General features: G+C 52.4%; 2 protein-coding genes across 4 annotated transcripts in view; one reads left to right on the top strand and one right to left on the bottom strand.

Annotated features, from left to right (window-relative positions):
- Positions 1-1,986: 1,986 nt before the first annotated feature.
- Positions 1,987-17,486, top strand: NIPAL4 (NIPA like domain containing 4). 2 transcript variants are annotated; one of them, XM_036315274.1, is made up of 6 exons: positions 1,987-2,270; positions 6,659-6,898; positions 8,662-8,749; positions 10,304-10,360; positions 13,861-14,021; positions 15,156-17,486. In XM_036315274.1, the coding sequence occupies exons 1-6, from the start codon at positions 2,225-2,227 to the stop codon at positions 15,788-15,790; spliced, it is 1,227 nt and encodes a 408-aa protein (XP_036171167.1). In that variant the 5' UTR covers positions 1,987-2,224; the 3' UTR covers positions 15,791-17,486. The 2 variants fall into 2 exon arrangements, with proteins under 2 accessions (XP_036171167.1, XP_036171166.1); XM_036315273.1 differs by lacking the exon at positions 8,662-8,749 and adding an exon at positions 11,526-11,616 and having other exon boundaries at positions 1,990-2,270.
- A 1,565-nt stretch (positions 17,487-19,051) lies between these two features.
- ADAM19 (ADAM metallopeptidase domain 19) overlaps positions 19,052-27,144 on the bottom strand; it is an 81,575-nt gene continuing 73,482 nt past the window's right edge. The window contains exons 20-23 of one of the 2 annotated variants that reach the window (XM_036315271.1): positions 26,648-26,732; positions 25,871-26,083; positions 23,080-23,235; positions 19,052-22,386 (exon numbers count right to left, since the gene is read on the bottom strand). In XM_036315271.1, coding sequence (XP_036171164.1) covers positions 22,333-22,386; positions 23,080-23,235; positions 25,871-26,083; positions 26,648-26,732 — 508 coding nt within the window. In that variant the 3' untranslated portion in view covers positions 19,052-22,332. Of the gene's footprint in view, positions 22,387-23,079; positions 23,236-24,684; positions 25,579-25,870; positions 26,084-26,647; positions 26,733-27,144 lie in introns of those variants that run through there. The other variant, XM_036315272.1, reaches the window with a different exon arrangement.

Raw genomic sequence — 27,144 nt, 5'->3', positions numbered from 1 at the left:
AATTTTAATAATATAATAATTTTCTTAACCCATGCATCCAAGATATCATTTCAGCAAGTCATTAATACTAAAAAAATTATGAATGAGGTATTTTGTTCTTTTTTTTTTTCTTACTAAGCTTGAAATCTGGATGATTTTCAACTTGGGGCAACTTTGGCAATTGTCTAGGATGCTTTTGGTTGTCACAAGGGGAGGGGCAGGGAGTGCAGCTGTGTGTGCTACTGGCATCTAGAGGGCAGAGACCAGGATGCTGCTAACCACCCTCCATACATAGGGCAGCCCCCCCACAACAAAGCAGAAACAGTGCCTGCTTTACGCGTGCAACCTAGCACAGTGCAGATCAGCCAAGAGTCGCATGGAGCTGGTGGCTACCATACTGGACACGATGGCTCTATAATAAAAACATTTAGTCATGCACTTAGAGAAGCCACGTTTTTAGGAATTGGGGTTTTGGTAAGTTTGTTTTTCTACTCATCCCAAAATGATCGGCCAAATGAGATGTGGCGGGTTCCCAGTGCCTGGCTGGCTAAGGACAGAGCCCATCTGACTCTTCCCAAAGCCACCCACCCTCCCTGGGGGACTGAGCCTGGGACAGACAGTGCACCCTGTTGTTCTCTTCTGGGGAGACAACGCTGCAGGCCCTGCTACCTGCCTGACAGGGCTATTGTGGCTCCGGGAGAAAAGGGCTTTGTCGGGAAGCAGTGAGGAGCCTGCAGTTCAATGGGCTCTTTATGCCCGCACTCCCAGGATGCACCGGATGGCAGCCCGGCCGAGGCCCCGCCCCCTCCTAGAACAAACAGGACCCTGGGCCCAGAGGGGGTGTTGGGGGGCCCTCCCGTAGATCCCAGCTCCCTCCAGCTCAGCCCACTGAGCTGAAACCGGAAATTGGCCTAACTCTGAAAGGCCTGTCTCGAAGCACAGGGTGAACTCAGGACTGCCCTTCGCTCTGGGTAAGGGGGCCCAGCCCTGCACCCTGAAATGTAGTGGCTCCACCAGTCACAAACACATACAAAAACAAATGTATTAATAACGCGTGGGCGTCTGTATCTCAGAATCTGGGCTGCACAATGCACTGTAACCTCAACAGGCTCTCCCATGATTTGAAACGGCCAGGCCGCGGGGGCCGCTCCACCTCTCTTGTCCTCTGTTTTTTTGTTTGTTTTGTTTTTTTTAATATATTTTATTTTTTACAGAGAGGAAGGGAGAGGGGTAGAGAGTTAGAAACATCGATGAGAGAGAAACATTATCGATCAGCTGCCTCCTGCACACTCCCTACTGGGATATGCCTGCAACCAAGGTACATGCCCCTGACCGGAATCGAACCTTAAACCCTTCAGTCCGCAGGCCAAGGCTCCATCCACTGAGCCAAACCGGGCGGGGCTTGTCCTCTGTTTTTATTGTTACACAACAGTAACACGGTCCTTCCACCGCCCTATTTTTTAAGTGGTGATTTAGATAACTGACCCCATTGTGTTTCCCCCATAATACATAAGGTTCTCCGGGGACAGGGGCCAGGTAGGACTCATTTTGGCCTCCAGTCACCTCACTTCCGTCTTTCATTCCATTTACCAAGCGTCTGCCATCACTCACTCCACATGCACACCGACTGCTCACTGCGCACCCACTGTGTGCCCAGCACTATCAGACCTACGTTGAAGGAATGAGCAAGGCAGGGAGGTAGGAAGTCCGGAAGGCAGGCGGGAAGGAAAAAACCAGGGTCCTGGCCCCCCTCCCCGGGCCCGAGAGGACCCCAAGTGGCACCAGTGTCCCCTTCCACCCCCCACTTCCACCTTGGCCAGAAAACTGCCCTCTCTCCCGCCGTCCTGGGGCCCATCAACGCTGTCACTGGAGAGGGAACAGGGTGCCAGTCCCAGCTTCGGAGGGTGGTGGCGCCCGGGGACCCGCCCCCAGCCGCCTGCGCTGGGCGAGGGGCGGTGACTCCCTCGCGCGGAGCCCGGCAGCCTCCGCCCCCCAGAGGGCGTGCGCCCCTCTGCGGCAGCCCCAGTGCGTGGGGTGGGGGTGGGGGGACCCCGGCCTCAGAGTTGCCCAAGACCCTGGGTGACTCCTCCCCGGGGACCCTCCCCTTCTGGGGCGCGTCATTCTCCCCACCCTGGGTCCCGACCCGGGCGGCTTCTCGCACGCCCGGGACAAGTCCCAGCCACCTGCTCCGGAGCCCCGGCGCCCGGGCGCCATCCGCGCGCGTCGGTGCGTGCGCCCAGGGCCCATGGAGCCGCCCGCCAGCAATGCCAGCTATGCCAGCTGCGAGAACGGTGAGTACAGGGCCAGGAAGGGGGGCGGGGCGGGGTAGGGGGAACCCAGGGGTCTGCGCGCCTTCCATTCCGCCTCCTTTCCTTCACATCCTCTCCTGCCAGGGGGGCCCCAAACGGAGGGGTGATGTGTGGGGTTGGCGTTGGGGAGGGAGGTCAGCACGAGTTGTCTTCCACCCAGTTCTCAGACCTAACTTGGGAAGGAGCAGGGGTTCTGGCTGACTTCCCCCATCTTGGGAGCTGGGTAGCTGAAGGGACAATGGGAGGAAGGGGCACACATGGGGTAGGGAGGAGGGGGAAGCAGGCATTGATTGCAGTAGGTCGACCTAAAGGTGTGGGATCCCAGGTTTCTTTTAATGTAATACTTGCTTCAGATTTTGGTACCTACCCATGCTTAGCTGTCTTCCTGGGGCCCACTAAAGACAGGTGAGGGACACCCCCCCCCCCCCCAAACCCACACACACCTTTTAGAAAAAGGTGGGAAAGAACAAGCCAGGAAAGGATAAGTCAAGACCCTTGGCTTTACATTGTCTTCTTGCCATTTCACTCCTAACACAACCCTGGAAGACAGGTTGATGTGATTGCCTTACTGTCTGGAGACAGAGATTCCGTGGCTCCGGAAAGTCTGATAACTCGGGGTAATTCAGTGGGGAAGTGGAATACAGAACGAGGGCTCTTGGATTCTGAAACCCATACTCACACCACTGTGCTCAACTCGTTCTCGCTGTGTCTGCTTTCTCACCTTTCTAAGCTGTGGGATACCCCTGTTGCTCTAACTTCTCTCTCCGGTGAAGCTTTCAAAGCCGGCCTGTTGGGTGTTGGCTCGCTCTGGTTTCCTGACCAACAAGGTAGCTCGTTTTCAGCCTCTCCTTCCCCCGGGGAAGAAGATGTTCCCCAGCCCCAGTGTATTCTGGAAGAGAAGCAGGAATGATGGGCCCAGCACCTGCTTGTCCGATGGCATCCTTCCCAGAACTGGGTTTCCTTTGGCCCTCAGCCCTCTTTTTCTTTTTATCCCTATGGGAGAACTTGGCTCAGTGTAGGGTGCTGTGCCCCTGGGGACTTCAGGCCTCTCCAAAACAGCCAAACCCACAGTGGGGCCTCTGCTTCCACCTGCCGGAGGTGCACATTCAGGAGGGCAGGAGATGGTGTGGGGACGGGCTTGACCTTCCCCTTGGGAGTCGCCTTCCTTGGCCCACGACCTCCCAGGCTCTGGCTCATTTCCTGGGCGCAGGGAACTCCCAGGCTTGACTCTTGAGGAACAGGAGTGAGCAATCAGAACGAGTTTGATTAGGGGCCGAGCGGGCTTCTTGTCTCATCTTCTCTCGATTGTGACACGGATGTCAGAAAGACAGATCGCCCACTGCAAAGGACACAGAGGTGTCCTCTGGTGGGTTCCACACCCAGCTGCCACTGGGTGTGTGACACAACTTAGTACTTGCCCTTCTTGGGGCCTCAGTTTCCCCAGCTGAAAGAGGGCTAGATGGGTGCCCTCTAAGGACTGTTCCAGCTCGGCTGGTCCGTGCTTCTGTGCGAAGGAAGAAAGGTCAACATTGCCCTTATTTAGTGGCATCCACTAAGATGCCACTCTGGGGGCTGGGTATTCCAAAGCCAGAGCTGCTTGACTGTGAATTATTGCAGGGTTGGTCCAAGGAGAAGTGCTTGGCCCAGGCTTACATCCCTGACACTGGATACGGATCTTTATAACACACAGTTAGAAAAAGACCTTCTCCCACCAGAGGTCACAAATTCAAAAGCCTACAAGGGCTGAGTAAGTAAAAAAAAAAATATGACCAAAGGAAGCCTGGTATGGACTCCGGGGCATGGCAAAGAGCATGTCCCATCTAGGGCAGTGGTCGGCAAACTCATTAGTCAACAGAGCCAAATATCAACAGTACAACGATTGAAATTTCTTTTGAGAGCCAAATTTTTTTTAACTTAAACTATATAGGTAGGTACATTGTTATTAACTTAATTAGGGTACTCCTAAGCTGGCCTTTGCTATAAACGTCCTCAATCTGATTGAGGTACATTCGCTGAGGTCGACCCCTTCCAACTCTCCCATCCACACTCTTCTTGTATACTTGTTTCGTGTATCTCCTTTCGTTCATCCTCTCTATATGTCCAAACCATCTCAACATACCTTTCTCAAACCTCGACACTACATCTTCTTCCACTCCACAACGTTCCCTGTACGTGTGCACCCGCACGTGGTATTTTGTGGAAGAGCCACATTCAAGGGGCCAAAGAGCCTCATGTGGCTCGCCAGCCGTGGTTTGCCGACCACTGGTCTAGGGGGACAGCAGTGCTCCGAGGCAGCCAATTGTTACAGTGGGAAGGTCTGCCCCATAAGGTAACCAAGAGCTGCATTTTCATGAGAAGTCTCCTGATTTTTAAATGTTGGTAACTAATTCATATTTTAAAATAACCCTCAAGAGGCCAAATGAAACACCACCACCCCCTTGCTCCCTATTTTGAGGGGTGGTGGTGGTTGAGAGCATGGGCTTTGGCGGCAGGTAGGCTTGGGGTCCAATTCTGGTTTCACCAGTTTCCAGCAATGTAGCCTTAGGCAGGTTGCGGAACTTATCAGGGTCCCGATTTCACCAGCTAAAACCTTGGACGTGATCACTGTGCCATTTTCATGATGGGAAGGTCCATGGAAAGCCCAGAGCAGAGGGCCACGTGAACACTAGCAATGGAGGACCATTGGCTATGCTTTGTACTGTTCCTTGAACTTGGACAGTTTAGCTTTTTGACTAAAGGTCTGCCCCTCAGGCCCAAGTTTGTCCTGTTGTCCTCAGTGTTTGTGCCAGGAGGACAAGCAGAAGTGGGCTGGCTCTGGGGTGTTGGGGTCCAGCCCCAGCAGGTCCAGGGGTTCCCAAAGGTGTGGACGGAGTCGGCGAAGAATGAAGGACACGGAGGCAGCGTTCAGTTGATCAGCATAGCGAGGTTCTTTTTTTATTGTCCTGTTACATCTATATTTATACCATTTGATCCCATAAGCATGCCTCTATAATCACATCATGGTATGTTTTGGGTAACGTTCTACAGTTCCTTGTTTCTTATCTGACCTTTGCCAAAAATCCTGTCTCTATCTATCTAGTTCTGTTGATTTTAATCTTGTCTAGGTTAATCTCTGTGTTTCCATTACAAGGGCTATTCCAAGGTCGATGCTCTACTGATAAGCTACAAGGAAGTGACTGAAGGAGATTATCCTAGCCAGTAAAGGTTATGTCCTCCCAGCCTCGCTGCTTGCCTTCCCTGGGACTGCCCTGTGTCGATGGATCTCCAGGGGTATAGGCTTTGGTGCTTTCCCTGGTGGGCAGACCCCTGGGGATGTGGGCCCAACAAGTCTCAAATTTATTGCCAACAGTCTTAGTCCAAGTTCTTCGTAAGTAGTACATGGTATTTCTGTAACAGTAGGGGGATTTACTGATTTATTCTCTTCCTTAGTCCTGTTAATCCCTAACCTGGGGAAACAACCTTTCTCGGGGAGGTGGTCCTGTTTAAAACACATAGCGCTAAAACGGGGAGCAAACATATGCCATATACGCCAGGTCCCTTGAAACATAAGCTGTGCAGATGTTTCTTCCTTGCAGCGACTGTGTCAAGCAGCAAGGGTGGACCGGCTTCCGGCACTGGGGCATGAGGGCGGATTCAGACTCACAGACTCTAGGACTTGGAAAGCAAAATGTAATCAGAATCTGAGAGGGACTCTGGTCCCTCTGAGGCCTAAAAATAAGCCCCCGCCACTGGCCACAAGCATGGGAGGTCTCAGAAGTAAGGCCTGGGAATGGTCAGTTATAACCAATGGAACGCTCATATTTCATCATCCTCAGACCTACAAAGGGCTGTGGGCTCTCTAACCTCACTGCCTTGTGTTACCTGTCAGGGTCTCCATTGTGGCTGGTTAGGGAGATGTAAACGAGGAGGCCTCTGGGAGGGAGAATCCCGGTGTGATCCTGAGCTGTTGGAGGCCTGGAGGCTGGGAGGGGATTCCTATGGAGGTGGGAGGTTGGATTCAAGGATAGCTCAGGGACTCTGCCTGTTGTTTGGGCATCAGAATAGCTGAGTGGCTAGGTGCTGGGGTTCGGGAGTCCATCTGTGGTCTTGGGCGAGGTGCCTGACCTCTCAGGGCTTCCAAATCTGTGTCTGTGAAATGGGATTTAAAGACAGCACTTATGTGACAGGTGGTTATAAGAATTTGATGAGTTCATGCAGGCCTGGCATAAGCTCCGGTGAATGCTAACTGCTGCTTTTAGGTGGGGGGCCTAGTGTGCGCATGGAGTCCTGCCATGGTTGAAGCATAGGGTCTGAAACGGTGGTCGATTCTAATATTTTTAGTGTGCCGATGTCCCCCTACATGACTCTCTCCCCCTGGTCTTCCCGCCTAGGTTCCCTGATCACCCTATACTGCTCCTCCCAGCAAGTCCTATGCCAGATCGTCGGTGACCTCAACCCCCAGGCGCCCAGCAATGCCACCTCTATCAGCTGGCATGAGAGATTCACGAAGAACTACAGCTTCTACGTCGGCCTGGGTCTGGCCTTCCTGTCCAGCTTCCTCATCGGCAGCAGCGTCATCCTCAAGAAGAAAGGCCTCCTGCGTCTGGTGGCCTCGGGGGCCACGCGGGCTGGTAGGCTCCTGGTGGGGGAGGCGGGCAGGTAGAGATGAGGTGCTGGGCAGCTGAACCCTCAGACAGCCCTGTGAACCTCACTTCACTGAAGCAGTTTGAGAGCCTGGCCTGTAACGGCGCAAAAGGCTCACTGTCGACCCCATTGGGAATCCAGTCCACCACCAGGAGACCTTCGTTTATAATCCAATTTCCTGACATCCTCATGGTCAGTTAACTGGGGTGAAGAGAGGGAATAGTCTCAGGGCCAAGACTCAGAAACCCCAGGTCTAGTCCCAATTTTATTTCTTTTCTTTTTTTTCTTTTTTTAATATATTTTATTGATTTTTTACAGAGAGGAAGGGAGAGAGATAGAGGGTTAGAAACATCGATGAGAGAGAAACATCGATCAGCTGCCTCCTGCACATCTCCTACTGGGGATATGCCCACAACCAAGGTACATGCCCTTGACCGGAATCGAACCTGGGACCTTTCAGTCCGCAGGCCGACGCTCTATCCACTGAGCCAAACCGGTTTCGGCCCAATTTTATTTCTTATCAGCTGTGTCATCATAGACAAGTCACAACTTCCCTTCAAAATGAGACTACAAATACCTCTGATGAAACAATATCAGACACTACTGTGCCCTCACTTGCTAACATATTGACCCCTTTATGGGCTACACAAAATCGTAGAATCTCTGTCCACAGGGAGGTGCTTGTTTGGAAAATAAGACGTGTACCCATGAAATATTTCTTGAGAAATGGCATCATGTGTACAAGAATGTCCTCATTTAATCATCATTCACTGTGTACCTGCTGTGTGCCAGGTGCCATGTTGGACATGGGATGCAGTGCCTTTGTGGGGCATTGAATCTGGTGGGAGAGACAGACATGTAGTAGGCAGTTGTTTCATTGTGTGTTAAGTGATGGGGAAAATAGGATGCTATGGCAATATTTTGGAGGGGCATGTAAAGCCTGGGCTTTGGGGGTTAGGAGAGGTTTTCTGGAGAAGCAATTCAGAAGCTGCGACCTAAATAATGAAGTGATAACACGGCGGGGGGGGGGGGGGGGCGGGGGGTGGTGCGGAGGAGGATGTAGTGTTCCAGGCAGAAAGAACAGCATGTGTGAAGGCTCAGAGGTGAGAGAGCATGAGTGATGTTAGAGACTAAATGTAGTTCAGGATAGCTGGATCATAGCCAGGGAAGAGATGGTGTTGGGGCCAGATCTTGACGGGTCTTGTAAACTGGGCTTCAGAATTTGAATGTGATTGTAAGTGACTGAAATTTATGATGTGCGATGATTCCCGGTGGCTGGGTGGAGAATGGATTAGGGACAAGTTGGAAGACCAATTGGGGGAGAGAGACAACAGAACTTGGTCTGGGCCTGAGAGAGAGCAGTGGGCATGGAGACAAGTGGTGGAGTCCAGTTTTGAAGGTAGAACTTACTGGGTTTGATGTTGAAGGGGAGGGTAAGGACACGAGGCAAGGATGACACAGCTTTACGGTTTGAGCAACTGGGGAAATGAGGGTGCTGTTTTGAGAGATGAATAATGCAGGAGGAGCAGGTTTGTGGGAAGATGATGTGTTCAAGTTGGGACATGTTCAATTTAATTTTCTGCAATTTTAATATCTTCTGAGATTTCAAACCTTAGAATAAAATGCTTTCAGAGCTGTTAACTTTTTTGTGTGTATGTGTGAGAGATTTTAACTCCTTTAGGAACCTAAAGACCTTCTTAGGAAAATGGGAATTTACAAAAAAATGACATGCAATTTTGGATCTTCACAGAACCATCTTTAACCCAGGCATCATCATCATCATCATCATTGCTAATATTATTGAGTATTGACTATGGACCAGGCTCTGTGCCCACCATGTGAGCAAAGCAGACACAATTCCATTTTAGTGGGAGAAATGCCAGAAAATAAACAGATCGATTCACATTATAGATGAGGAAGAAGAGCTGGGTGAGATGATAGAAAACCCCAAGGGGAAGTCACAGAGATACGGGTTCAGGGAGCAAGGTCTCAGAGGCAGCAGCACTCAGGCAGAGCCTATAGAGTGGGTGTAGATTCAGGCAAATATCCTTAAGGAGACTCTTCTGAACACAGAAAAGCATGTGCAAAGATCTTAAGGCCAAGCCCAGCATGTGTGGCTCAGTGGTTTAGCCTTGACCAATGAACCAGGAGGTCACGCAGTTCGATTCCTGGCAGGGCACATGCCCGGGTTGTGGGCTCTATCGCCAGTAGGGTGTGTGCAGGAGGCAGCTGATCAATGATTCTCTATCATCATTGATGTTTCTATTGCTCTCTCCCTCTCCCTCTCTAAAATCAATATCTATATATATAAAAGCTTAAGCGACCGAACGACAGATCAACCAGTTTCTATGACATGCACTGACCACCAGGGGGCAGATGCTCAATGCAGGAGCTGCCTCCTGGTGGTCAATGTACTCCCACAGCCAACCTCCTGGGGCTGGCCAACCTCCCGTGGTCCCTCCCCCTGGCTGACCAGCCCCGATCGCCCTGATTGGGACTGGGCGAAACAGCCCCAATCAGTCCTGATCACCAGCCAGGCCGAGGGACCCCACCATGCACAAATTCGTGCACTGGGCCTCTAATATATATATATAAATGATATATACAAAAGACTCATCATTTTTGAAGAACTAAAATAAAGCTTCAGCGGCTAGATTGTAGTAAGAAGAGTGGCAGGAGATACCTTGGGAGAGGTGAGCAGGGTCAAAACTATGAACTTGTTCATAGTCTTTATCCTAAGAGTATTTGGAAGCCATTGACCAGCTATCCGCTGAGAATGACTAAATCGTAGACTACTGGCTGCTATGAAAGGAATGGATTATAATGGGGCAAGAGAAGAACCAGAGGAGGCTGCTGCCTCAACCCAGCCCAGAGGTGATGACAGTCCTTGGAGTTGGGTGGTGGCCGTGGAGAGGACACATGTAAGATGCTTTTTGGAGACAGAATGAGCAGGATGGACTGGATGCAGAAGGTGGAGGGGTGGGAGGAGCCAAGGGATAAGCCTGGTTTCTGGCTTCAGCAACTAGGTACATGGAGGTGCCAGTTTCTGAGTTTCATTTGGTGGGTGGATGGGGAGCATGTAAAATCAAGAGTTCCATTTAGGACCGAGTTTGAGGTGCCTTCGAGAGATCCAAGAGATGTCAAATAAGCAACTGGATATACACCTGGGCTCAGAAGAAAGGATCGGGGCACATACATGAAATAGGGACACACAGTATTTAAAATTTGGGGAATGGGTGACCTCACTAGGAAAGGGCCCAGAAGCAAGCCCGGAGAACTAACCACAGCTAACGTATATTGAACCCTGGAGATTGTGGAGCGAAGGCAGAGATGGCACCGGTGCCAGAGAAAGTGTGGCCAAGTGCTACCTTTGTGTCCCTTTCTTTCTACAGTGGACGGAGGCTACGGCTACCTGAAGGACGCGATGTGGTGGGCCGGATTTCTCACCAGTGAGTAGGGGCTTTGCTGAGTGACAGTGACCTATTGATGGCAGAGGCAGAGGGGAAAGGAAGGGTGGAGGGGATGTTCCTGTCTCTAAAGTATGAGCGCGAGGCCCAGGTTTTCAGGGGGACGCCTGAGAGTCTTTGCAGGTAGAACATCTTACCTGCGTCTCAGGTCACTTTCTCAACCCCAAGTCGGTTTTTCATCCATGAAGCATCTGTTCCCAGAGAGGTTTGTACAGAGCTGGTCATGATAAAAGAGCAATTTCTCAACGTCCCCTGAAATATAGGGAGAGATCATTGTCTGTTGGTGTCTTTTGGGCTTCTCCGTGCAGAAGCTGGTGCTCCTGAGCCAGTTCCCCCATTCCACAGGCAATCTGTGGGTTCACGTGGACCAAGGCTGGTCTGCCACTTAAGGTTTGCTCCAATTTGCACGTTCTCACAGTTCCCCCACTTGCCACCCACCCTCTCTGGCTTTTAAGCCCTAATTCTTTCAGATGGAAAATTAGCCAGCTTTCCATTTATAATTCCCCATGTCAGATTTTGATTCCAGTGCTAGCCAGAGCGATCACATTTGCCATCTTCTTTCAAAGAGCAGACCCAGGTCATTCTCTTCCAGCAGAGAGACAGAAGAGGCATGGCAGGAGTTTGCAAACGGGGGAGAATTTGGCCCTTGGAGAATGTCAGGCTTTCTAACCACCTGCCTCTCTGTTGTAAACCACCCACATTTCCTCCGGGAAAGATGACTCTGGACCAGTTGGTACCTGGAGAATTGATAACTGTAACTGTCTCTTTATTTGATAATTAACACCTTTTAGAACTTACCTTAAAGACACAGAGGAAATATGGGCAGTCCTTGAGACACACTTAACGATGCCTGGCCTAGAAGCCAAGAGACGCCCAACAATAAGACCATGTCTACCACAACCATGTCATGTGACTTTGAACTCTGGGCCTCGCTTCCCCATCTTTAACATGGAAAGATTTGATCAGGATGACCTGGGCCTGGCCTTCTGATCAGAGTCTCCAGGGAGAGCACATAAGGATCAGGAGTTTAAGGACTGCTGGTCTGGGATTCTGTGAATGGTCCAACACTGAGTGAAGCCGTCTCCACCCAGATTCATTTGGGCTGGAGATGGGGCATTGGAGCCTCTTTTCTCCCTTCATTTCCTAGTGGCTGCTGGAGAAATCGCCAACTTCGGGGCCTATGCATTTGCTCCTGCGACAGTCATCACGCCTCTGGGAGCGCTGAGTGTCCTCATCAGGTTATTGCCACCTCTCTTGCTTTCCCTGGCTCTTTCCTATTTGCAGTTTGTTGAGGTCTGGAACTGCCAAGTGGGGTCAGCTGCCACTTGCAATCAGGGACATGGGTCGGTCCCAGCTCCCAGAGGAGGCATGATGCTATTCAGAGCTCTGGCTCCTGGAATTGCTTGCTGCCAGTGGCTCTAGCATCTCCTCATCTCACCGGGCAATGGACGGGCAGGCCACGCCCAAACCCATGGGAAGGGCTTCCACTGCCAACAGCCCAAACGTTTCACGTCAGTGTTTTGGTTCCCCAATAGGAGAAGCTTACAAATGAAAAGCATGAACCCAAGGTGAACATTCCCTGAGTTCTCACCGTAGCTCTACCGCGTCGCAGTTACGTTACCATGTGCAAGTCACTGAACCTCTCTAAGCCTCAGTTTCCCCACCTGCTAAATGGGGATGCTAATAACACCTACCTGAAGGCATTGCCACAAGCACTAAATGAGATTGCACAGAAAGTGCATAGTTAGACTGGCATTGAAAAGTAACCATGGCTAACATATATGAACGGCTTACTACGTGCTAGATGTTCTAAATGGATTCCGTGTAGTAACTCATTTAGTCCTGACAGCATCCCTGCTAATAGTAGGGGAGACCTGAGGCCCAGAGAGGTGAAGCAACTTGGACAAGGTCACGCAGGCCCTAAGAGGCTGAGCCGGGTTTCCCACCAGCAGTCTAATGTGAGTCTGGGTGCTCAGCCACTGTGCTGTGTTGCCTTGCAAACATTAGCTAGTTTTAAAAATAACTAATACTCAATGTGTGCTTCCCGTTGCCCTTTTCCTCCCGATCCACAAACACAGTTCCTCTGTGAGGGTCCTATAGCCCCATTTGAAGCTGCCTCGAATTGTCTTAACCTTGGAGCCCTGGTAGATCCTAGCCACCCACACCCAGCATCTATGACTTCGCTGCTTCATTTTATCTCCTTGATGACAGCTTTGCAACATTTACACAGTCAAACACAACAACTAGAGCTGTGACTCACCTTGCATAGTTGGCTGCTGTAGCAGCTGCCTATCTGATTCGTTTACAAATTCCCACCCCTGGGAAGTTGGGAGGGTCGGAAGTCCTCCTGTGTGTGACCTCTGCCCACGCGTAGGCACCAGGCTCTCTTGAACAGGCCGTGTGGGTAGAATGTTTTTGGTCTTTTTAGAGGAGAGATGGGAGACATCCCAAGGAGCTTGGGCATTAATCCCCTCCAACTAGGCCTGGGTCTGATTAACAGATTTTTACCTTAAATGCATGCTATCTTTGTAAAGAAACCAAAGCATGCTCCAGCATTATATCGGTCTTGCCCGATTTCCCTCCCTTCTCCCTTCTTCCCTCACCTCTGCTGGCTCACCTGGAAGATGTGAGGGGAATGAAAATTACATCATCTAGGAACAGCAAGGAAGTGGGGGTTCTTTGCCCAGACAAGAAAGAGAGACTCAGGGAAGTTGTGAGAATTCTCTGCAGTGATGTGTAGAGGAAAACCCAGAGGCTCTATAATGAGACAGAACTGGAGCTCAGATCCTGGATCAGCTACTAACCAGTTGTATGACCTTTCCAAGTTATTTTAACTTCTGTGAGACTCAGTTTTCTCATCTGTATAATGGGGATAGCATATGTTACTTCTCAAGGAGTCGTGAGATGCTAGTGAGATAGTAAATAAAAAGTTCCTAGTGTAATACGTAGTACGTAACACAGGCCTGAGACACAGGCCTAGAATTGTTATTGTGGTTGTTTATATTGATATACAAAAGGAAAAAGGAATAGATTTGTTCTATATGGCTCATGCAATAGAAATGGAATAATGAATACAAATTGCCATAATTTTGGTGTATAATTAAAATGAGCCTACAATGGATTCATTTGCCTTGTGAAGGGGTGAGCTGCTTGCCACCAGAGGTATACAAGCCCAGGCTGAAAGCCGTCGTTTGCAAAGACGTGCTCATCTGGGAGGAAGTTAGACAAGAGTGCTTCGAAGGACTCTTCCAAATCTTCTGCTTTGGAATACTTCCAGTCTCTAGAGTGAAAGACACTCCCAGGCACGTCCTCACACACCGTAACCCTCAATCAGTGAGGGCTTTGGGGGAGTCTCGAAAAGCTTCCCTGTGAGAGAGGAGTGCGTCCTCTGTTCTCGGGGAGCACTTGCGCGGACCCCGTTTCTCTCCTGGGCGCTGCCCAGGCCTGGCTGCCTCATGGCTTCCTCCCATTCCCACCCGCAGTGCCATCCTTTCCTCCTATTTCCTGGGAGAGAGTCTGAACCTGCTGGGGAAGCTGGGCTGTGTGATCTGTGTGACCGGCAGCACAGTGATGGTGATACACGCCCCCGAGGAGGAGAAGGTCACCACTGTCATTGAGATGGCTGCCAAGATGAAAGACACAGGTAGGCCCCAAGCCCCCCACCGACCCCGCAGCCCCTCTCCCTCCACCCCTGAGCAGGAAAGCCCTGGGGATCAAGTGGAAGGGCTGACTGGGATGGGAGCATCTCAGGTGCTGCCACCTGGAGGAGAAGGCAAGCTACAGAAAGTTGGCGGCTGGTGCTAAGGCCAGCTTATAGGTTTCCCAGCCTGATATATACCCACCCCATTTATTCAGTGTGCAGTGTGTGCCAGGCACTGTGCTGAATGCTTTATCTGCATTGTCCAGGGGTGGGGAACGTCCAGCCCGAGGGCCACATAAGGCCTGTGAAACCACTTGGTCTGGCCCTGCCAAAGCATGAGGGGTGAGTTAATGAAATGTTTGACCAAAGAGAGCAGGCTAATTTTTAAGTGGATACTTTTGTCTGGCCCGAGAATGATGTTATAAATATCCAAATGGCCCTTGGCAGAAAACAGGTCCCCCACCCCTGGCATTGTCTTTGTCAGTTGTGGCTGCTATAACAGAATACCATAGACTGGCTGACTTATAAACAACAGCAATTATTTCCCATGGTTCTGGAGGCTGGAAAGTCCATGATGAAGGTGCTGGCAGACTGGGTGTCTGGCGAAAGCTGGCTTCCGGATTCATAGATAACCATCTTCCCACTGTGTCCCATGGGCGGAGGGGTCGAGGGAGCTCTCTGAGGTCCTTTAATAAGGATACTAACCCCATTCCTGAGGGCTCCATCCTCATGACCCAATCACCTCCCAAAGGCCCCACCTCCAAATACCATCACTTTGGGGATTATGTTTCAACATATGAACTTGGGGGGACACATTCTGCCTTACAGCATACATTATCTCATTTAATCCTGTGAGGAAAGCTCTCTGTGGAAGGCCTTTTTTAAAAAAATCTTTATTGTTGAAAGTATTACATAGGTCCTCCCCCCCCCCCCGCCCTCCGCCCCATTAACCTCTTCCAGCTCACTCTCTTCCCCCCACCCACTCTCACCACCCCATTGTCCATGTCCACGGGTTATGCACATATGCATACAAGTTCATTGGTTGATCTCTTCCCACCCACCCTCCCCAGGAAGGTCTTATTATTAGCCTTAGTTTACTACAGCCTTGGGGTTTCTCTGTCCCCCTCCTCTCTGAAGGGTACATCGTGTTTGCTGTGCTGCTGCTGGTCTTCTGCCTCATCCTCATCTTCGTCGTCGCCCCACGTTACGGACAAAGGAACATCCTCGTCTACATCGTCATCTGCTCTGTGATCGGGGCCTTCTCGGTGTCTGCCGTCAAGGGTCTGGGCATCACCATCAAGAACTTCTTCCAGGGGATGCCAGTCGTGCGGCACCCCCTCCCCTACATCCTGTCCCTCATCCTCGCCCTTTCGCTCAGCACTCAGGTCAACTTCCTCAACAGGGCGCTGGACATCTTCAATACCTCCCTGGTGTTCCCCATCTACTACGTGTTCTTCACCACCATCGTGGTCACCTCCTCCATCATCCTCTTCAAGGAGTGGCACAGCATGTCCGCCGTGGACATCGTGGGCACCCTCTCGGGCTTCGTCACCATCATCCTGGGTGTGTTCATGCTTCATGCTTTCAGAGACCTGGACATGAGCCAGACACGCTTGCCCCACATGCACAAAACCCCCACCCCGGCCCCCGCCCCTGCCCCCGAGCCCACTGTCATTCGACTCGAAGACAAGAATGTCCTCGTGGACAATATAGAACTCTCCAGGACCCCCTCGCCAGAAGAGAAGCCCAAAGTATTTATCGTCCATTCTTAAAGCTCAGGGATCTCGAGTGAGGATGAGCCCTGTGGTACAGCCTGACTTCTCAGTGTGGGAAGTTATTTTCAGCACAGCTGTTACCCATGGGCTCTCTTTTCTGAGACATTCGTTGATACCTCATCGCTGTCTCCAGGAGGAAAACCCGTACCCACTGAGTGGTGGGGACAGAACTTCCTGGAATCACAGCCTCAGTGACCAAACGCCCTGCTTACACTGTTGCCAGCAGGACCCCTGGACCTCCCTTCCCACGTGTTTCCTGGGTGCCATCTGTATGTGGGTGGGGAGAAGACAGAATCTGACCTGTTGAATGTAGCACTAAGGACTTCCCTGAGATGTTGGTCGGCAGGAAATCCTCAGCGCCATTCTCCTGAGACTGACTTGCCATTCCGCAGCCCAAAGATGAGGCTCAGAGAGCGATCACCAGGCTTCCCTGTCCAGAGACACAGCTCATGAAAAATGCCTTGCTGCTTTCGCCGCTTCCTCTTTCTTTGGAGACAGAAGTAAGACCTCAACTGACCTTCTTACTGTGAAAGTCACCTGGTGTCTCAGGGAAACATTTCCACCAGCCCCACTCCCCAAGCACTCCAGTCGGAGGTCAGCATCTTCGTTCCCATGGCCTCCTCCCCCACGCCTGCCCCTTTCCTCTCTCCTTACATCTTAAGGAGTTCGTCACTGAGACAGTCAGGCAGTTATCTCAGAACTGAACACAAAGCGACAACCACCACAACAAAAGCTGCTTCACAGCCAAGCTCTGCTGGCCAAACCCAGCGTGTCCTTCTGCCTCAGAGAACAGCAGTTGCACTGCTCTTAAATGTACCCTGTCGAGCTATTGGCAGATGCACTCTTCTTTTCATCGAGGAGTGGAACCAAATATGATTTGGAAGATGGGGAGAGTGAAGAGCAAAGTCAGGATTTGGCAGGAAGCAGCCAGCGGCTCCATGGAAACCAGGAGCTAACTTTTGTGTTTACTCTGGTGCCCAACCAATTCCCCAGGCAGAGAGGGCTCTGGGTAATTGCTGGGCTCCAGCCTTAAAGGCTTGGCCACTGGGACCAGCTTTGAACTTCAGTGACCAAGGGGAGTGTAGGCTTGGCACGGGAGCATCTGGCTGCTGACCAGGTTGCCACCAAGACCCCAGTTCCACTCATGAGCTGCCCACCTGGGAAGCAGCGTGTCATGATGCTCCAACACCACCTGCTTTGGGGTCTGCCGTCGGTCCCCTCACACTTGGCCAGAGGCATTCACAAAACAGGAGCAGCTGGGGAGAGAGATACTTGATATCCTTCCTGCAAGTCTGCTTTCCAGCTGCAGGAGAGTGGGAGTTGGTACAAGGACTACTGAATGGAGCCAAGTATCTGTAAAGAGGGAGGAGTTGACCCTCAGTCCCTGAGCTGGGGCAGCACCTCCCCTGAGAGCTCCCTGCTGCGCCCTGTGTTTACATACCACCCCCCAACCCCCCAGCGCAGCCAACCCCAGGCCAGTCTCTTGCCGGCCTTGGAGCTCCCAAGGTGCATCTGACCAACAGGCTGGCTTCCCGCACCTCCAGCCTCAAATCCCCAGTTGTTCAGGAATGGATTTCTGCCTGTAACTAAAATCAATGCACCGTGTTGGATTTTGGGAAGAGCAGTAATCTGAGGGCCCTGAGAGTGTGGTCTGCAGGGTCAAGAATAAAGACCTTCGGGTGTGTTTACTTTAGACTTGCGTCTTAGCCTTCCTTGGACACGGAGCAATTAATTACCCTGGTGCCTCTAGTGCTGGGAAGCCGGTCCCCGATCTCTGGAGGGTTGTGGCTTCCAAGGAAGTCCCTATAGCGCAAGGCTGACTAGGGAAGAGAGTCAGTAGAAGACACCCGAGCCCTTGCAACATGCTAAGAGCTTCACGTAAATTCTCTCTTTGTGTCCTCCAAAATCCTCAAGGAAGATATATTTTTATCCTCATCTTATAGATGAGGAAAGGGTCTCAGTCAGAGGTGAAGAAATGGGCCAAGGCCACACAGCCAGGAAGAGTCCACGTTGACATCTGGCTCCAAGCCCACAGTCTTAACCCCCAGGCACAGTCTGATATTACTCTGCTCATTTCTTCTGTGATCTGTGCTGTCACCGCCTCGGAGTACAGAGCGACCACCACGGCCCAGATGGATGTCCTAAGCACATAGCTGGGACTCATAAAAACCTGTATTGAATGAAGAACAGTACCATTCCAAATAGTCCTTCTTGGCCCAAACTCTCTTGGGGACCAGCTCTCAACCCAGAATAAGTCCTAATCGAACCCCATGTTCAGCTCTGACATGGATGTCATCTCTGAGCACTTAGCCTGGGCCAGTCCCAGCTGGGCGGGTTCCCGCAGGGCACTTTGCTAATGAGCACGGCATTCCCGAGGCAGGAGTTATTCCCACTTGCATTAAAAGGAGACTCACTCGGGGCTCTGGAACGTACCCCCTCTCACAGCACGGGCAGAATCTGAACCCAGGTCTGGACAGCCAGGCTCCGTGTCTGAACAGTGGTTGGCTTCGCTGATGGTGTTAGGCAGGCAGGGCTGTGGGGTGGTGGCTAATTTCATGAGCAGGCACTTTAGTAGGCAGGGCACTTGTGTTTGGCGCCTTTGATGTCCTTAGGCAAACTCAGCACGAGAAAAGTAGGATCAGAACCAAGGACCCTCCCAGGGCTGCTGTGAAGAACAAATGAGGTGAAGTAGCACTGCTGGGCAAGTACTCAGTAAATGCTTCCTGCTATCACGGTGATGCGGATCCTGTCTGTCTGAGAGAGCCTCAAACTTGAAATGGGTCCAGTGAGGGAATGAGGGTGGGACCCCTGCATGGATTGGGAAGCGCTAATGGATGAGCTCTGGAGTCTGAAAGCACACCCCACTCCCAGCCCCACGTGCCCACCCAGCCCAATAGACCAGAGCAAGTCCTCTCTCTCTTTGAAGTGTAGGATCCTAGCAATTAAGATGAGGAGAACAGAGGGCCTCAGCTGCCTCCTAAACTCATATCAGGGAACCCCAGAGTCATTCATGCCTTTCCTGACCCAGAGCCTAATTAAACTAGACCAGCCTATGTCCAAGCGCAGACGAACAGCCCCTTCGACTGGTCTGGGGCTGCCCAAGGCTTGTGTACGGCTCAGCTTCTCCCATGAAGGCTGCGGGCTGTGGACTCTGTGGGCACTCTCCCGAGGAGTCCTCTGGCAACAGATCCTCTCCAGGCTGAGCAGCAGGACATCCAAACAAACAAACAAACAAACAAGGAATAGCCAAACCAGACATTTCAAATGACAATTTAGTTTAATTAAATACAAACAAGGGGAAAAGGCACCATGGCCCATTCAAGTATTTTGCATAGATGTACAAATACTGTAAACAATTACTAGGTGGACGAGAGAGAAGATGATGTTTCCTATGAACAATCTCCCATATAAAAGAAAATTCACATTGCCCTGGATCGCAGACTCACACACGCACACACAGTGGATGGTGTGAGAGGATGCGGGGAAGGGGAGCTTTGGGGGCGCCTGGCTTAGATTCTGCAGAACCCCGTTTAGCACCTTTCTAGTCGGCATACCCGTGGCTTCCTGGGGTGTCCAGCAGAGCTATTGTACACGCAGTTCACACAGTCGCTGACTGCAGAACTCGTCCCCAATTTAAATATGCAGGTCTGCCATTCCCTCTGCCAAACGCGAATTCGGACCTGGGTAAGGGGAGGCTGTATTCGAAAGGATTATTGCAAGAGGCAGCAAGGGCGGTGGGGCCAGGGGCTACTGCAATCCCGAGAGACCTGTGAGCGGCTCAGAGCTGCGGCAGAAAGGGCTTTTCTTTCATAGGGAGAAGTAAACAGGGCCAAAGAGAACCCAGGCCGGCAGGTACTTCCCACCTGGAGCCCGCGCCTGGCCTGCCGCTCCCACCCAGACAGGCAGGGAGCCAGGCGCTGTCTCCCTGAGGTCCCCTGAGGTTTACATTTCAGAGATGGCTCCCAGGCTCGTAAGGAAAACATTTCCAAGGTTGTAAAACTGGCAGAAGGCTGAATTAGCTTTAAAAAAGATTTATACACAGCTCCATCTGAACAAAGCGCTGGTTAACTCGGTCCACGAAACCTTAGCTCCACTCCTCTCCTCCCCATGGGACTCTGAACCTGGACCCACCCTCGGCCCAACATACAGCCCCTCCCCCAAAAAGCCAAGCACAAGATGGTCCCTGAATACACCTCTTTCTCGCCAAGTTCACTCCTCCCTGCGAAAAGGCCTTTCTTCTGGAGCTCTGGGAGGCGGGCAGCCCTGGCAGCAGCTTGCCTGAGCATTCTCCCGGCTGAAATATTCCCTTTCCCCGTCTTGCAGTGATCCTTTCAAATACAGCCCCTCCTTCCTTGAGTCCGGATTTATCTTTGCAGCACATGGGCACAGGCGGGTAAAGGGCACGGCATGGCCGGTTCTGCTCCTGGGCAGCCACCGTGGCCTGCCAGAGTGGCGACACCTGGCCCCATACAGAGAGCCCGGAGTGAAACAGCCAAGAGAACCGGCTGCCAAAAGTCTATCAAATTTAAAAAATTCTACCATCTTCCAGTTCACAGTACAATTTTATGGGATGGAGGTGGTAATCATGGAAAACAAAAACAAAACAAAACAAAAAGAAGAAAGCAACAACCCGGATCTCTTTGGGTTCTGGTTCCAGGGAGAGTGGACTTCGGGTTCAAAAGGCTCAAGCGGCCACAGGGCGGGGGCATTTCCCCTGCAGGGCCATCTGCCCCTGACGCCAGGGAGAAAGGCTGGACACGCCACAGGAGAGCCTGTGAGCCACGGGTGGCTTCAGGGTGATTTTTTTTTAGGGGGTTGTTCTTTACATTTCTGGCACCCAGCACTGAGGCCTGGACGTTTGCAGTACCACACTTCAATGACAGGCTGCCCCCTGACTTAATCAACAGCAAGGAAGGCAGAAATTGGCGATGGGGGGCCACCAGGGCCCATGTCAGGGAGACGGGGCATGAACATCATGACTACCTGAGGGAAGAGACCCCATTTCCCTGAGACCTTTCTAAACCCACCGATGTGTGTCCCCAGGTGCAGGTCCCAAATCTCCCACTTGCCTGCGAACCCAATCTATTGAGCACCTGTCGTGTGCAGAGAACTGTAAGGGGTCGGGGGTGAGAGCTCAAGTCTTTTCCGTGCACTGAGGTTTCCAAGAGCACCTTCCCGGGGGTGGCAGTCCCAGAGAACATTCCAGGGACAAGTGGTCCAACCGTGCAGAGCACCACACAGCCCTCCCTCCTGCTCCGGGGAGGGCAGGACTCTCTGAGCGGCGTCTGAGGCTGCTCCGAGTTCTCTCCGTGAGGGCAGGTAAGGCAGTGACCGGAGAGAACGCAAGGAAGTAGAGCCTAAACAGCCTGGCTGGCCCCAGCTCAGACTCTCTTGCTTCGAGATGGCCGATGGCGGCTTCTTAGGCACCTCCAGAGACAGGGCTGCTCTGTCGAGGGCCGTGACCAGACCTAGGCACAAACTGGGGTTCCTAGGACGTCTGCTCCCTAGGTCACTGCACCCGCTGCCGTCCCTGCCCCTAGGGACCTTGCTTAGGCTTAGGTCAGGGAGTAAGGGGGAGACACCTTGCTGAGGTTATAAAACACAATGGAAAACGAAGCCACGCCCCCACAGCCAGGGCCCGAGTCCACTTTGGTCAACACCCGTGAGAACCGATGGCACGCACCCTCGGGCAGGACACAAGCACCAGGTCCCCAGGAAGTCAGCACTGCGGTGGGTCCACTCCCCGCAGCACCTCACACGGGGCGGGTCCAAGCGGGGGGAAGGGTGGGGCACTTAGAAAGTGCAGAAGACAATGGCTATCAAGAATGATCGTGAGTCAGGAGTCTAAACCTTTGGCATTACGGCTCAGGGGAGGCCTGGCGCTCCCCCTGCTGTCGACACTGCCTACAACTAGTACCTGTCTGAGTCAGAGAGACCCGAGAAATAATGGGATGGGGGATGTGGGGTGTGGGAGGGCAGAGGAGGGAACTAGACTTGTTCCCATGTGGATGCAGAGCCAGAAGCTGTGATGCCCAAGCCCGGGCAGGGACACAGCAGCGGCTGGTTTGACCCTCTGTCTCAGAGCTACGAAGGATGGGGAAGTGCCCGGCCTCCGTCCAGCCGGGGACCTTCAGGAAGACAAGCACTGGCAAGCTCCCATGCACACCTTCCACCAAGGGACGAGGATGGACGGCTCCTCCGCGCTAAGTCCTGACCTGAAGGGCTGAGGGGACCTTTCCCAGCCGGGCTCCTCAGCGCAGACAGCCCGGGCCTGGGCACCTCTGCGGTGAGGGGCCAGCTGAAGGGAGCTTGGAGAAGCCTCCATTCATCCTCTCCCCCCGGGCTGTATATTGCACAAAACAACTCTGGGATGCCGTTGGATGGTGGGGACTCTGGGCCTGAGAGGAGGCTGGGAGGCAATGAGTCAAGAAGGAGATTTTCGGAGATGCGGTGGTCCGGGAGGAGGGGCTCGGAGGCGGCCAGGCGGCTTCCAGACTGTGGTGCTGAGTCCTGGGAAAGGAAGCAGCCCCTAGACAGGTCTAGATTCTTGAGTTAGTCATCCACCCAGCCCTCTGCGCTGTGTAGTCAGGAAACTGTGGAAAGAGAGGGAGGGGAGGGAGAGAAGCGTCAGCTACCTGCGATCGGTGGTGTCCTCTGGGGTGTGGACAGGTCGGACGCGGACAGCCGGTCAGTGAGAGGAATGGTTTCCCGTGACATCAACTCTGCATGCTGGCGCCCCACCCCGTGCTGACAAGCCATCTCCCTTCCTCCCCGCAAAGCTGCAGCTCAGTCCACAGATTTCCCGGGGCCCCTGGGAACACAGGGAGTCAGCCAGCTTCCTCCCCTCCCCTGTGCTCCTAGGCCTGGCAGCCAGAGAGCAGGTCAGCCCAGGGAAGCGGGAAGAGGAGTCACTGTGCACATGCTACCAGGGCCGGCAGTCTGCATCCGTGAACTGCCTCGGCCTCCATGGCAGCCGGGGAAAGGGAACAGGCTCAGGAGGGTGACTTGCTCAGGGCCACCCAGCCAGTCGGGTGCAGATCCAGGTGTGGAGCCATCAAGAGCTCAGGCTCCTAAGCATCACTTTCCACACGAAACAAAAAGACCCCCGCCCCCCATTTAAGGGACAGTCACACAGGCACCGAGAAACACTAAGCTTTAGTCCTTGGCCTCGGTTCGGAAGCTCAGCCCTCCAACAGGAAGCGTGAACTCAGTGTTTTCTCGATCACACTCTTGCCCCCGGGACCCTCTGGCTTCCGCTTTGACCTTGAGGGCTTCTGCAGACTCACCTTTGGGGCAGGGGTTAACAGAGGCCAGGACTGCTGAGGGCGGCCCGCGGCGGTGGGTGGCAGGATGGCGGCACCGCCGGGCCTGGAGGCGTTCTTGCGGCCTGGCACGGGGTTTGCCGGGAGCGCCTTCTGAGGTGGCCGAGGCCTGGAGATATCCTGGGGAGAAAGCCACAAGCCTCACTCACAGCCCGAGGGGCCTGCTCAAAAGAAAACCTTCCCGTTACACGGAGCAGAGTCAGCTGTAAGGGGCATGCTCTCCTGTGCGGAGCCACGGAAGAAGCTGCCTGCAGCTGTGTGTTAACGCTCAGGAAAAAGCCTGGAGAGAGAGCAAGTCGGCGGCACCTACGAACACGAGAAAGACCCATTCTCCGACCGAGCCCTTCCACGTCGCGTGACTCAGGTGAGAGAGCCACCTGCACAGGTGCACAAAAGTGAGATGACGAGGACGGTCCTTGCAGCACATACGTGACAGCAAAAGAAACCATAAATGACCATAATTTCCATCGGCAGACAAATGACTACATTTATACAGTGACGTATACAGTGACACAGGATGCAGCATTTAAAAGGAATGAAGAAGGCTGATATGTGCTAATGTGGACAGATGACCAAGAGTCACTGAGAGCTGACCTACTAGTATAAGCTACAGAGGCAAATTCACGTAAACTCTGCCACCACGGCCTCTCACCCATCCCCGGGGTAAATACAACTGTACGGAAGAAAGCCAGGAAGGACACAGACCACGCTGATAACTGAGGTTAGGGATGGTGTGTGAGCGCGGAGGGCGTTCACCCAGGAGAACATGTAATTTTTTCCGCAAGAGCATATATGTGTACCATTTGTGCAAATAAAAATAAAGTGGAAAAATGACTGGTTGACTATGGGGGGCACAATGAACAGGAATTCTTTCCTCTCTGCTTTTATGTTAGCTTCATGTTTTATCACCTTCTCAATAAGGCCGTCCCAGACCATCTTATTTAAAATTAACACCCTGCCCCTGGTGCCCCACCCCCCTGCTCAGTGCCTTGGGGTGAGGCTGACACCATCTTCATTCAACAAGCCTCCAGTGTGGGGGTCACAGTGTGGGGGTCACAGGGACAGCTGTCTCATCAGACTGCTCCCTCCGTCTCTCCTCCCGCACCTCTGTACTCCCTCCACACCCTGTCGCTTGCCTTGCTTTCTCCCTTCTTGCTCCCTTTCCCTCCTGCACCCTCTCTGTTAGAGGCTGAACTGTGCCCCTTCAAATCCATATGTTGCAGCCCTAACCCCCAGTACCTCAGAATAGAACTGTCTTTGGAGAGAGGGCCTTTAAAGGGGTGATTAAGTTAAAAACGAGGCCCTGATTCAATCCCCCGGGTGTCCTCAGCAGAGGCCATCGGACACAGGGATACTGGGGCACACATGCATGAAGGAAGGACGTATGAGGACATGGGAGAAGCCAAGGAGAGAGGCCGAAGATGAAACCAAATCTACTGACACCTGAATCATGGACTTGTAGCCTCTAGACCAGCCGTGGGCAAACTACGTTTGAAATGAATAAAACTAAAAAAAAAAAAAAGACCGTACCCTTTTATGTAATGATGTTTACTTTGAATTTATATTAGTTCACACAAACACTCCATCCATGCTTTTGTTCCGGCCCTCTGGTCCAGTGTAAGAACCCATTGTGGCCCTCGAGTCAAAAAGTTTGCCCACGGCTGCTCTAGACTGTGAGAAAGTAGATTCCTGTTGTTCAGGCCACTGGCCTGTGATGTTTGCTATGGCTGCCCAAGCAGACTCATGCGCTCTCATCTCCTCCCCTCCCCTCTCTGCCAGGCTTTCCCCTCCCTCCCTGTCCACACAGCTTCTCCCACCCGTTTCAGCTTATCAGAGAACCAAACCGGTGCTCTGATCTCTGCCAAACGGTGACACTGCCTGTGCCCATGGGCCCCCTGAGACCTGGTGCCAACACCAGTCCAGGTTCAGAGACAGGCTGGGTCCCCGTGACGCCCTCTGGACTGTGCCCAAGAAAAGCAGTCCCAGGAGGAAAATAAGCAAATCTCCACGGTGGGGTCACACCCAAAATACAGTTTGGCTCGGAAGGCCGGCCACCGCCCTGGAAACATCTGGGTCTGCCTGCGGGAACTTCTGCCAGGAGGTACAGTTGCAGCCGCAGAGCACAGGCGCTGGGTAAACAGGCAGCGGGCGGGGCGGCTCGGCTTCCGAAGGGCACCCCTGGGAGTAGAGCCCAGGCCCACTTCACCCCCCACAGCCTCCTGCCCCCGACCGACCCCCATGAGCCAGGCGTCACAGCACACCCCTCCTCGGGCTTCCTGACTAGTGGACGGCACCCATAGGTACAATTTGGTGGGGTAATTACAAAGGTGAGGGAAGTCTGGGGCTGCCACATTCAGGTTTCCGGGGTCAGAGGAGGCTTCTTAGGAGAGGTGGCATCTGAAGGGAGACCTGAGGATGAAGAGGTGCTGGGCATTCAGCAGAGGAAACAGCCTTTGCAAAGACCTAGAGAAGGGAAGACGACGGCAGGGAACTGGGAGAAGTAACTTTGGGGTGGAAGGTGGGTGGGTAGTGACTTGTCATAAAATAGGCCACCCAGGGAGGAACTCCTCCGTGGTTTAGGGGCTGCCTGGGAGCATATTTCCCCAGACTCTTCACTCTGACCCTGTAGTTACCAAAATGCAGAAAAGGCAGTCAGCTCAGACTTAGTGAGCTCCCCCTTCCCAGCCTCAGTCACCCTCCATGGCCAGAGGACTTAAAAGCAATGTCCCCAGCTTTTTGCTGAGCATCCACTTACCTGGGAGACGATGCAATGTGGTGCGGGGGGCATTGGCCGGCTTGGGGGCGGCCTCCGGGCTGACTCCTTCCGCTCTACTTGGGGTCCAGCCCCAGGGGGGTTCCTAGGAGTCCTGAGGAGGTGTGCTGGCAATGGCACAGATGGGGAGCTGCCCTGCAGATAGTCCGGAGGGGGCACAGGAGGCTTCCGTGGGGGTTCAGGGGTGTTAATCACCTGTATGGATAAGACAAGGAACGTCTAAGACAATGGTTCTCAACCTGTGGGTCGCGACCCCTTTCACAGGGGTCGCCTAAGACCATCAGAAAACACATATATAATTACATATTGTTTTTGTGATTAATCACTATGCTTTAATTATGTTCAATTTGTAACAATGAAAATACATCCTGCATATCAGATATTTATATTACGATTCATAACAGTAGCAAAATTACAGTTATGAAGTAGCAACGAAAATAATTTTATGGTTGGGGGTCACCACAACATGAGGAACTGTATTAAAGGGTTGCGGCATTAGGAAGTTTGAGAACCACTGGTCTAAAACAAAGGAACTCTTAATGCACTTAAAAACTCAGGGAGCCCTTGTGAGATGACCAGAGGCTGAGGGAGAACTGGGTGACTTCTTAAATCCCTGGGATCCCAGAGGCCAGATGTAACCTTTCAAGTCACTAGGGGTTTTTATTATCAATTTCATAAACCACAGAGGCTATTAGGAAAACCCAGCAGGGTCCCGATGGTGAAGGAAAAGTAGCGAAGTTCAAGGTGCAAAGTCCTTACCTTTCGCTTGCCCTGGGGGGTCTGCAACTTGAATGTTGGGTTGGCATGTCCAGTTCCACTGTTCTGAGACACCCTGAAGGGACAACTGGTAACAAGGATTGGGGGGAGAAGAAATGGGAGTGATTATCGAGGGTCAGTGCCTGAGTTCCCTCTCACCCGGGCACAGCCAGTAAACAGCTAAATCCTCCCCAAAGTCTGCTCTGGAGGAAGTGGGATTGGTCCCCTGAACCCCAGCTCCCTAGGTATAAAGATGTGTGGCCAATGGAGACCTCCCTGGGAAAAAGAGTTGGCCTTATTCAAACCAGAGTTTTCCTCAGCACCTTATTTTCACCCATTTAAGACCTTTCTCCTGCACGGAGATTCAAGGGTGTCATCAACCACCAAGTAATTCCCCTTAGGGCATCGATTCAGAGGGATCAGGGCTTTAAAATCCCCTGCAGGACATGTGTAATATAATACGGGACCCAGAGACTAGACATCTTCAACATCCCAAGGGA

This window comes from Myotis myotis, unplaced genomic scaffold (assembly GCF_014108235.1).
Source record: "Myotis myotis isolate mMyoMyo1 unplaced genomic scaffold, mMyoMyo1.p scaffold_m19_p_6, whole genome shotgun sequence".
Taxonomy (NCBI): Eukaryota; Metazoa; Chordata; class Mammalia; order Chiroptera; family Vespertilionidae; genus Myotis; species Myotis myotis.
This window is presented reverse-complemented; position numbering and strand designations above follow the sequence as displayed.